The sequence below is a fragment of the Microtus pennsylvanicus genome, chromosome 18 (assembly GCF_037038515.1).
Source record: "Microtus pennsylvanicus isolate mMicPen1 chromosome 18, mMicPen1.hap1, whole genome shotgun sequence".
NCBI lineage: Eukaryota > Metazoa > Chordata > Mammalia > Rodentia > Cricetidae > Microtus > Microtus pennsylvanicus.
This window is the reverse complement of record NC_134596.1, coordinates 952,549-965,086: the sequence shown is the minus strand read 5'-3', so window position 1 is coordinate 965,086 and position 12,538 is coordinate 952,549. Positions and strand designations below refer to the sequence as shown.

Here is a 12,538-nt window from a genome sequence, read left to right as displayed (position 1 = left end):
TCATAAATTTGAAACAGATATATGGTCCATCCTTGTAAATTTAACACTCTAAAGGCTGAACAGGAGGATTGCCAGGAGCTGGAGTTTGGGTCTACATATTAAAATCCCCTCTTTAGCTGCCACCATCTAAAAACTAGTTAAAGACATAATTTTGTTTGTGTGTGTTTTCAAGTGCATAAACTTCATCACAAAAAAAAAATTGCCCATAGTGCTGCTAGCAAAGGAAGGACCCAGGGACCCGGACAAGGGTCAACAGAGGTCTCCATGCACAGAACTGTCACTCAAGAGCTCCTGCATCATTCATATGGACTGCAAAGACTAAAGAGGATGAGATTCAACAGAGTAAAGTCATCAGAGACTCATTTGAAGACACTGCATTTGGCAGGCTTCAGAAGTTTCTATTTTATTTATATGTGTATTTTTTTGGTTTTGCATAGAAATAGCAGCAGTTTGTTGGAATTCCATGTCCCCTCATGCTTTCAGGACAATTTGGACATCTTTTTTTTCCAAATAGGTATTTCATCTCCTTTGACACTTTCTTGTCAGTCTTAATTAGAAGTAATAAAAAAAAAGTGAGGCCAAAATCAAGTTTTCAGGAAAACAAAGAAATAAATTTTTATTTTTTAAGCTCTCCTTTCCAAGATTTACATATTCAACTATAGAAAATTAATAACTGGCTTACAGAAATGTACCAGATTATAGGTTTCTATAATACCATCACTTTTCTTAATGCTTAGAATAATTAAGAATTTTTTTTGTCTATTTTTAATACATTGTTGTTTGGTGAGGAACAGGAAAATGTGGTGTAAATACAATATCAATTCAAAATACTGCATGATATAGAACTTAGAGGGACATGTCATCATCAGTCAGTGGGTTAGAGGCAGATTCTAAATAAAAAACTGTGGTCTTGATAAGACATGATTGTCTTTGCTCTTTGGTGATTCTCTTTGCTCCTCGGGTATAGAGAGGAGGGAAAGAGAAAAGGGGAGATAGAGAGACAGAGACAGAGAAATTAAAACGTTTTATCAGGAAAACTTCTACAGATCTATCAGGGGAAACATTCCTTAAAATGAAACAACAAGGAACCAAAAATGAAGAGAAAAGTTACACACATGGAATCCAATATTTGAGGACAGGGTCTGAGAGGCCCCATAACTACTCAGATGTCTTCAGCTAAGTGAGCTTTGGCCAGAGTAATACACTTGAGCAAATCCCCTTGAAGGCCAGAGGCTTATTTATAAAACTAGGGATGGAGAAGCCCTGGGCAGAGCTGTACTGACTAGATGAGCAGCATGAATTAATATGTATAACCTGCACAATTAGGTGATCAATTACCCAAGAGACAGGGGCCGAAGGAAGTCTTGAATCTCAGGTTTAGAACTTGGGAGACTTAGTTAAAGAAATATTAGAAAGTATTCAGTGATAGAGGAAGGTTCATAAAAGGTTTTCATGTGATTGAATTTGTCTCACAGAATGCCAGGAAATATGTGTACGGGGTCAGTGAAGAACTCTGTGATGAAGATAAAGTTCAGATCCATAGCCATCCTGTGCAGAATAAAATCCATAAAAAGTAGCAAGCCCAACTCAGGAGTAAAACTATAGAATTTAAATCAGGAGGTCAAAACTGAAATGTTAGAGGTTATTGTAGTTTATGATATGGCAGCATAACATCCATTCCATCCAAAATGTAAGAAAAATAAAGTTGTGAGAGAGAAGAAGTAACACAACAATGAAACTGGAAACAGAGTAACCCTTTCAACAACTGAATGTTGGATCACTGATAGTAACAATGAAATTTTCAACAAATGAATGTTGGACCACTGATGGCCATGTACCATGAATGACCTTGGCCACTCCCATAAACCTATAAAAGTTGACGCTAAAAGGAGTAGAGATAAATTACACAGAGTGGAATGAAACCCAGGCCTCACAAAAGCCAGATCAGCGTGCTACAACTGAGCTTCACCCTTAACCCTTTGTAGTTTGTTCAGAGACAAAGTCCTGCTAAGTCTCTCACATTGGTCTCATACTTATTATCCCCCTACCTCAGTCTCTTGATCTTCAGTTAAAGACCCAGGACACCACACCTAGATGAGCCTACTTTCAGAACTGAAAACATCAGAATACTCACAGAGATCTACTTGCCTCTGCTTCCCTAATGCTGGTATTAAAGGACTTTTACAGGTGTCCAATAAAACGAACCGCAGCACATGGAGACCCAGCCCAAGCATTACTCGTATAATTCACTTCCTTAGTGGATAATTTGAAAATATTCCATTATTGTTCATGTAATAAAATTTATGTTAGAAACTTACATTATGTTATCATAAAATATTATCCCTTAAGAGTGTATAAGCCATGGAGTGATGTCAAAACAATTTGAACAGCCACTGCTTTGTGGAAATGACTGGTGACTAGTGTCAGGGATTGACCACTCTTAATCAGACACCTGGGGAAGAGGCAAACAGTGTGAATGACCACGCTAGGTTCATGGGGTGAAGACATTAAAATACTGAATGTGAACCTGGTGTATAATAAGCAGAGTGACCTACTTCAGATGAGTGTTAATTCTTGTTATACACATTTTTGTTATTATTGCAAAGTGGCGTACCCTTGTTAATATACAACTTAGAAAGCCACCTTTAAAAATAAGCATGGCAACATTCAAGAGACTGAAACAGGAGGATTACTGCAAATTTGAGGTTACACAGCAGAACAAAACAAAACTCCATAGGTCTCTTTCCCATTGAAAGCTGATCTTTAAATTATCACAGGACTATTGTTGTTGTTGTCTTTTTTCCTCCTAAAATACAATTTTTGTGTCTGACTATAGCTATAACTATTGTAGATGTTCCTACTGCCTAAGGGTTGACTTTCATTGAAAATATTGATACTATATTTTAATAACTTGAGATTCCCACAATAAATTTCTTCAGTCAGTGCACCTTTAAGTTTAGCCTCATCAGTAAGAAAACTAGAATAAAACAGTAAATTTGAAGAAAATACATCGTAGTTCCACACTTTTTAGAGTAATAAATGTGCTATTTTATCATCAAATACGTCTTCAATACTGAGTTTATAGCAGGTTATTCTTTGGAATTTCCTTCTTAATAGCTTGCCAAGAGAGAACACGGGTCATCAACTAAGCCCCTCCACCCTCCATCCTCTGAGACTTGCATGTGCCTGACTCTTTTAGCTCAGACAAAAGACAAGTTGTGACATTTACAGTAGCAGCTAGGACTTGGGATAGATACCTAGTTCTTTGCTTAGGAAACAAAAGTCCCGTCAAGACACTGGCAATCCCTGTTTTCCTCACATTTTTGTAGGAAAATTGTAGTGCTTACTTTAGCACTGGCTCTTGAGAGGAATGTTATGTTCACTTTCTTATAAAACACACACACACACACACACACACACACACACACACACGCATGCCCTATTATGTGAAGACCTTGGAGTTTCAAAGCTCTGTAGGTGAAGTCAGTCTTTCTTTTAAAACTGATTTTTCAAAATGGTAGATTGCTTTAAAGTTGTGCTGTTTCCCTTTTCTGGCAAAATTCCTATATAAAGCTTGTTAAACACTCGATGCTTGGTATGCAACATTTAGAAACTTCACCAAACGCAGTGGCATCTAGAATCCTCTGCTCCCTCCCCTTACCATAGAGTTAATAACGATTGTCTCTGTGGTCTTGCTCAGGTGTTTACCCACAGGAAAAGGATCCTTGAAGGTGCATGAACTTGGGCAACCAGCTGCACACCCTTGAGCAGCTGACAGGCGCAGAGACCAGAAAAAAGAAAACCCGGACGCACCAGAACCTAGAGCCGCGGACTTTGTGTTAGTCCCGGCCCCTTTCCATGATAGAGACCTCCTAACCTCGTGTGGGTAGGAGCCGGCTTTCTGATCTGCACTGGCTGCTGCTACTCTCCGCCCGCAGCAGGCAAACCATTACGCATCTAATCAGCGCAGTATTTTAAGCTTACTCTCCAGGCAACATCTCTGCAAAAACCTTGCAAGCTGGTGAGAGACGTCTGCTCCGGACCCTGAAGAATCTGGAGTCCTTCCCAGCGAATTGTCTCTCACCCTGCGGAGCACGCCAGCTCAATTACTGGAGAACGAGATTGGTCCTTGCCACCGCCCTCCCCTCCTGTCTTCAGTAGGAGCGGGGAAGAGGAGATCTGCTTCAGTGCGCACGGGAGTGACCAAGTGCAACTGGCTACCGGAGCAGCCACCTGGACTCGGGTCCTTTCCTCCACCCGCGGATACACCCTGGCCGTGCGCCCTGAGCAAAGGCGCTGGACCATCCCGGCAGGGCTCGCGGGTGACATCACTCCTGAAGATACCCGCTCTCTAGTCCTTGCCTTCACAAAGCCTCTATCAGTGTGTTTGTGGGTCTCTGGAGAGGGCTTCCTGGGGAGAGAGGACCAACCAGACCAGAAGAGGCAAGAGTAGCTGGAAGTGAAGGAGTACCCCAGAGGACAGCGACATGAAATTCAACGCTGCACACTACCTGCTGCCCCTTCTGCCTGCACTCGTCTTCAGCACCAGGTGAGTTCTGAAACGTGAGGCCCCAAGCCAGAAGGCTGAGCTGGTCAGGGGACAGGCACCTCCCACCTAAGCAAGATGTTAACTGAGTGCTTAAGACTCAGAATCTTTGGAGAGAGCAGAGCTCTTCTATAGTTCCCCCAGGTCCCTGGAGAAAGTCTTAGGATTGACTCCCTTCCGATATCAAGAGCTTCCCTCCAGAGCAAATGAAGACACCCCACCCCCAGGCCCGGGGCTCTGAAGTCTGGAACAGTGAACCTGCTGAAGTAGAACACCATAAAGAGTGGGTAGGTAGAGGAGGGAATGTCCCTAGGGAGTGCCTTATGTTTATATTAGACCTCAAGTAGCCCTGGAATGAATTCTAAGGTTCAGGGAGCCAGAGAAAGCAGAAGGTGCTAACACTTGTGCAGTAGTCCTCAAACTGCGCTGACGGCCTGGCTGCAGTCTTGAGTGGGCTAGTGGCAGGTGACTTCCTTTGGCTGTGTTTAAAGTTAGAAGACAGTACTGAAGCAGAGGAGAACCTAGCTGGAAACAATGGGGCACTGTGCTCCATCACTGGCCGTGGATGAGAATTTCAGCCCCAGTACAGAGGACCTATTTTTAGTGGAGATTTCAAATGCACTGACAGAAGTGCTTTGTGATGGCTGCTGGGATGTATCTCAAAGTTGGTGATGGTGTTTGCTTTTTTTCTCCCATTAGCACAGCACAAGGGTGGCCTGTTTCAGTGCCCAGGACTGAATTTATTCTGCATGCCTTGAGCACCCCACTGGCAGCAACCCTTTCCTTTGGCCTCTGTGAAATATAAAAACGCACACAGGGTGTGGGTTCTTTCAAATTCACATGAATGGAGACACTATCTGATTGTGTAATTCACCAAAACTAAAGGACAGACATACAACCATACAAGGTTCAGATGGAAGGGGTGAAGCAGGCTCACACGCTCTTTAAAGTGAGATTTGAATCCATGCTTCTGTTTCGTGTTCATGTTTCTTCAGGCAGCATAACCTACCTTTCCTTTCCATGGAGAAACTGCTCCATTTAGCTCCAAAACTTGATAAATTTTGCATTTCTTGAACAGAACCAAGTGGCTTTACAAGACTGAAATCAAACTTCAGTTTTATTTCTTCTAAAGATTTGCTTGTCATGGCAATTCATAGTATTCTTATGGTTTTCACAGAAATCCACTTTGGTTCCCATTGCTTCCTCAAACAGTGAGCTCCTCTGAACAGTACGATAGGTGCCAACAGAATAATAATCTCAGTCTCCGGGTCCTTGTCATCTGCTCCCGCCTTCTGCTTTAATAATTGTTTGTGTGTTCTTTTGAAGTTCTGAAATTTATATTTAACTTATATGTCAGCATATTCATTAAACAGTTAATGGTGGAAGGGAAACTCAACCTACAGTGGCATGCAGAACGGTAAGCATCTCCTGAGATCCCTTAGTCCATTTGCTTTTTAAACTAACTGCCATTGGAGTACACAAACTCATCAGTCTCCACCCAAAGTTGTTCTAGTTCCGTAAAGCAAGAGCCATCACTTTCCTATCTACGAAAGTGTTCATTTTTATAAATAGTATTAAGACTGAAGATCAATACATTTATTATAAAATATTAAGTTATTCTGATTTGAAATTAGATAGGAACGTTCTACAGTATTGGTATTTGAATTTTGCAAATAATACAAGATGGGACTTGGAAAGTGAATTTCCATAATTAGTAACCATTTGCATGATTGCTGTGAGCAATTTTATTGGACTAGTTCCCCAGGTTACCTTCTAATGGTTTACATACTTGAAAATGAGTGTGACACTATCAGTGTGTCACTTGCCAGAAGAGAATGGGCTTTAAAGGACCCTCACAGAATTCCATTCTTCTTCCAGTATTCAGGAGTTCTTACTGTCACAGGGCAAGCTTAAAGGTTATAACCCAGACTGTAAACCTCCATGGAGACTGTCACAGTAGTCAGGATGGGCCTGCTGTACTGTAGATCAACACAGCATGGCTCAACCATGGTCACTGGTGACAGGATTTTCTGCTAACTTTCTTAGTGTTCTTTATATGAAGCAGTTGCATCTCACATGCTTACACTACGTTGGCTAAATCTACGGAGGGTGACAATCTCCACGTGTTGATTCTAAAGTTCCTTCGCACATTGGGGAATGTGGAGCCGAAACTCTAATGTGGAAGAACATTTGCCCTGTCGTGTGTCTCTCCCAGTGGAGTTCCTCAGAACTGCCTGCTTTGACTGCTGTAGGCCTGGTGTTCACCTCTGTCTGGAAGGGAAAGAATGACTTCTTTGAAACAGATGCTATAGTTGGAAGAAGAAAGGTTTTTTACAGTAGTGTTCTAGCTACCTGGGTGGCAATTTTCAGATAATTCTGCTTTTTAAATAGGAAGGAATGGCAGTTGTCTGTTCTGTTTGCTCTCCCCCTTGTCATTACAATTAGAGACCCCATAGACATCAAACAGACATCCTATAAAGCCATCCGCATGAACAATATCAACACTCCTATCTTAGACTTACTTCATTTGTTCTCAAAGAAACATGAATGTTCACCTTCCTTATGACAAGCTTTTTCCTCTATTTCACAGTGAGCCCCATGAAGCTTTAAAGAAAAAAAAAGACCTTAATTTCCTGGCATATTGTCTCTGTTGTTTAGAAAGCACATAGAAATTCAAGGGTACAGTCAAGCTAATGGTTTGAAAATGTAGCTAATACAGAGATCCATTTAATGCGTGCACAAATGCATGTGGTCTAAGAACACAAATGCATGGGAAGGTTGAAGAGCTTTGGAAGAGAATGGCTGTACTGTTCAAACAGTTTCATTCTGCAGGAGGATTGAATTGCTAATCCAAGGCATTACCTACACTTCAGAAACAGGAAATGTGGGGACTGAAAGGATGGTGGGAGGTCACTTCTTTGAAAGGATCTGAAAAGAATCCCTGTGTACTGGAGGAAGCTTGGGCATTAGCTGCTGAACCTTGGTTCTTTGATGCTGTGCTCATGCTCCTGATGCCTTTGGAATGTGAACTTTCAAGTGACTTGAGGAGCAAGGTGTAGCAGGGGAGGAGTGATGGTCTACCAACTTCTGATGGTTCTCCATGGTACAACTTTGAGCAGATGGTCGCTTATTGTCATCCCAGTAGGAGTCACTTGTGAGGTCTCCACTGGGCCCTGAGCAGCAGCTGTACCCCGTGCTTCCGTGGGAACCTATTTCCAGCAATGTACGCTGTGAATGCCCAAGGCCCCCACATCTTCTGTTCATCATTCCAACCTCAGCATGAAGCTGTTGTATATGCCATAGGAAGAGAGGACACCAGAAAACTCATTTGTACACAGACACTTTTAAGGAAATGTGTTTGGTGTAGGAAGGAGTCTCACTTTAACTACAGTGAAATGGTGTGAGAGACTATTAGTTTCCCCACCCAAGTCCTTCACGCAGGGAGTCTGATGCACACACTTCTAAAGAGTTGGATCCTTTTGCATAATGGATCACAAAAGTGTCTTTCATGGGAGAGTGTGAAGGAGACTGTATTTGCTTCTGAGGCTGCAGTTCCAGCCCTAAGAACCTATTTCCAGTAGGCACTCTTTAAAGTGCCAGTTTTTGGAAAATCTTTGTAGATCACATTTTCTCTCTGACCAATGGCAGCGAGAGTTCAAACCTTTATGTGTTGATTGTGCAATTGTATCAAAACAAAATCCACACAATTGAAAGAATGAACGTGACCTTCCTACTTGGAAGCAAAAGGTATGTGGGATTGCTGAGCACTGATGTGACATTTTCTCCTGTGTGATTGGTGATATCATGTGTATAACTGTTGCTGAGTAACTATTAGAAGAGTTGCTAAAAGTCACTTTAGTAGTTGGGGCTCAATTATTGAAGATATCCCATAAGACAAGTAGTATTTAAAAGTATGATTTCTTCCATTGGAAGTTCATATGAACAGAAAACATAAGAACATTCATTCTTTTTGTATTTTCTGTGAAGTTTTATTTTCATAAAATGAGTTTTCTGTCTGTCAGTCACTCAGCACCTAAATCATTTCACCAATAAGGTAGATTAGTTATAGCTATGTATCTTCTATAAAGACATGCATGCAATTATTATATACACAAAATTGAATAAGTAATAGTCATCATTTTATATAAAGTTCCAAGTGTGAATTTGGAGACAATAAACTATATCAATACAAAAGTTTCAGCTGTAATATTTTCTTTCCAATGACAGCAAAATGAAGGGTGTTTTATCTTCAGTGTCAACATCATGGAGCATGTGGTAACAGAAAGACTTTAGACAGTGTTTTTCTTCATGTGCAGACTCTTTTATGTAGCAGAGAGCACTAATCATAGAACCTGCTGAACAAAGTTGTGAAAACTGAACTAATTCATGAGAAGAGTTTAGGGTATTCATGAAGGAAAGTAAGTAGCTCATGAAACTATTATCACCTGCAACGTTTCATAAAATTCTTATGTAGTAACATAGGAAAATAAGGTAAATCTGAAATGCATATCAGTTGGATGGCATCCAGTGTATGACTCTTGTCATCTAAAACAAAGGATGGTAGGCAGAGAGAAAGGAATGGGGGCAGTGACTGTGACTTGGTATTTGGGCCCCTGTACTCAGGAGCACTCTATTGTCAGTGTGTGGCTGGTTCTGTGTTCTCTGCTGAACATTATGAAAATTAGAGGTATTTACTTTAAACATGCAGAGTGTGATTTAGCTCAAAAACATATATTGAGCTACTTGAGTTTCTGTTTACGGTGCAATTGCATGTACACTTGTAAATCATAATATCAAATCAAAGCCATGAGCATAGGTGTCAGTGAATAACTAAGATAGGTTGTTTTCAATTCATGGGCAGATAGATTTTAAAAAATTGACTTCATTTTCTATTTGTTCATTGCTTTCATCATCCATTATTAATATTTACAATGTATAAACATTCAGAAAAATTATAGAAACATCACATCAAGAAATAATCTATAATGTAGAAAACGTTTTGAAAACCACTAAATGAAAAGAAGCCCCGTTATTCCAGTTCCTCAAAACCACTGTCTGCGGGTTTCTACAGTGACCAGCCGTCTGAGAAGATTTAGAGCAACAGTGTCCTTCTTAGTTTGCATATATGATTACTGAACTATGCACAGCCATGCTTAAAAACAGACATGAAAACGTTATCTTTTTCAACCTATGAATGTCTTAAGTAAGTTCTTGTTGCCAATGGCATGTACCAAGCAAGTGGACCATTGAACCGGAAGCAATGTGTGAACAAGAGAAATTAAAAAGTAGAGTTCACATTAAGCCTATGACAGAGGAAAGGAGACAGTCACAAAAACTCACATGAACTTAGTTTCATGAGAATAGGGAACAGACACAGAGTTGTCAACAGTAAATGACTCCACTCATACACAAACCGAAGGTCATCTGAGTGTCTTCTGCGAATGTGCTCAAAGATGCTAGCTGACGTCCTTCAAGGAGGGATGGGGCTGCACTGCAATTATGTCTGACTTGTGTCCTGTTGCTTTAGCGTGTTTGGGTCTGTTCACGTGTACTTTAAGAAGTCCACTGTTGGGAGTAAAGGCTCTGTTCTACTTCAAAGCTCTACATTTTAAAGACAGAACACTGCAGCTTAGAGTGAGATTTCTCTAAGGCCACAGGAAAATAACACAGTCCCCAGAACTAAGGGCTTTCCTCTGTCATGTCTCTCTGCTCAACCACAAATCTCTTTTGTTATCAGGGAACAGGATAACAACTGGTTCCTGCAATGTGTTAGGAGGATTCTATTTTCTATAAATATCAAACAGTGTTGTAAAGAGGCTGCTTGTTTGTTCCTGGCTGCTCAGCCCCAAAATAATCACACAGAAACTATATTATTTAAATCACTGCTTGGCCCATTAGCTCTAGCTTCTTATTGGCTAACTCTTACTTGTTAATTTAACCCATTTATATTAATAGGTGTATTGCCATGTGGCTGTGGCTAAAGATCCAGCATCTATCTCAAGTGGAGCTATGTTGCTTCCCTCTGACTCCGCCCTTCTTTCTCCCAGCATTCAGTTTTTCAATTTCGTTTTCTCCTCCTAATAAAGTTCTGCCCTATTAACAGGCCAAGGCAGTTTTCTTTATTAATTAACAAATTGTATTCACAACATACAGAGGGGAATCCCATACGAAAGCAGTATTAAAGGTCTGTCTCTGACCACACATCACCCTGATACATAGCAGTCTATCAGCAAAGGAAATTGCAGCAAGGAGAAGAGCCTTCTCATTCTGTGTTCTGTTAATTTTAGTAATGAAAGCTATCTCCAAACTACCCCAGGTCATTAGTACTTTTTCACTGCTGGACACAATTGACTCTGAAAAGATATGGCCAAAGTGAGACCCGTTGACCCTTATACTATAATGTAAAGCAATATTTTTATGCCATTGAGATCTGTTTGTTGAAACTACTTCGTACAGGTTGGGCACCAGATGTTACTAGAAAAGGGGGGTGAGGACATGAATCAAAGAATCCCCAGCTTGTTTCAATTATATTTCTTTGCTATAGAGGGCAAACTCATGGAATAGGAACGAGAAGTCCAACCTCAGGTGTGTAACACAGGAACCAGAGAGAGAGAGTGAGAGAACGTGAGCCCTGGGCGGGCCAGTCATTTTCTCTGGGTGCCCAAAAGTTCATGCTATAACCTGGTCCAACCTCGCTGATAGAGGTTCCCTATCACCACAAATGTGGATCCTAAATATTTGCACAAGTATTCCTCAAGGGTTAAATCTAAGGTAGTAATATCAAGATTAAGTAAATGATGTTTAAATATATTTCAGGGCATAGCATGTAGTTACACCTTGTCCCTCAGTAAATATCAAGACAGAGGTAGCTTAGGCTGCAAATCCGGTGTGTTGGTTAGGACATGCCATTTAGCATGTTTATTGAAACTTAAGATAAATGCGTATATTAATTTCAAAATTCTAGACAAATATAGTCTAATTTATGCCCATATTCTGCTCCAGGGGAGGAGATGGTGGAGGGCTTTCATAGAAATGTGAAGTAAACCATCTGATAGCTCCAAATAAGAAAACTTTGGACTCTGGATTCTCACCATTGTTGAGAACTAAAAAATTGAAGATTATGATCACTTGGTCTCCCACCTACACCTTCTTTTCAGTTGTACATCTGTTTCTTAGAGTGTCAGGTAGGGACTTGATTCACTGCCGCACCAGGGCTTTGTATCCCAACAAAGTAAGATGTCAGTAAGGATGAATGCAGAATTTCTTCATGTCTCCTATGGGGACTGTGCCTTCCTCCACCAAATCTTACGGCATCATTCCCAGGTCAACAAACACTTGCTTACCAGTAGTTTATTCATTAAATGGATGGCAAAAGAGAATGGTAAAAGGAACCATGATGCTTGCCCTATTACATGGAATTAAATTCTTAGATTACAAAATCAGAGGCTTATAATCACAGGAATTTAGAATATCAGTTAACATCTCTTTGTCACCTTTCTCTGGTCCATGGAAAGGTGATAACAATGCCTCTCTCATAAGATTGTCAAGAGGATCAATTATGATAATGTATGCAAATAAAAGTGGCCAGCTCAGAGAAACACAGTTCAACACACCACTATCATTATTATTACATGATTAAAAAGTTTTGTCAAGGCTTATTTTACCAAAATGACCTTGTAGTTTAGAAAGGATCTTTAATAACACCTTTCATACACTTGTGTACACACGCAAGTTATAACTGATGAGAAAGATATTTTGAAGTTCAAGCTTACCTCGATCTATGAAGATGTTTCTACCTTATCAATTAAGAGAACTATTGGTAATACGGTGCAGAGGCCAACTCTTTAACATCAAAACAAGTCCCACTTGAGAAGACTAATTTAAATATCTGGGATATTCTCAACGTAAAAGAAATCAAGATCACGTTATCCAGTTCAGGTCTAGAGCCTCCAAATTGTGTTTGCAATATGGTTAAAATTGAAAAAAAAATAA

At 40.4% G+C, this 12,538-nt stretch overlaps 1 protein-coding gene across 3 annotated transcripts in view; it reads left to right on the top strand.

The window, feature by feature from the left end:
• Positions 1–3,608: 3,608 nt before the first annotated feature.
• Positions 3,609–12,538, top strand: part of LOC142837413 (leucine zipper protein 2) — a 322,896-nt gene continuing 313,966 nt past the window's right edge. The window contains exon 1 of one of the 3 annotated variants that reach the window (XM_075952470.1): positions 3,609–4,549. In XM_075952470.1, coding sequence (XP_075808585.1) covers positions 4,488–4,549 — 62 coding nt within the window. In that variant the 5' untranslated portion in view covers positions 3,609–4,487. The remainder of the gene's footprint in view (positions 4,550–12,538) is intronic. The other 2 variants (XM_075952471.1, XM_075952469.1) reach the window with 2 other exon arrangements.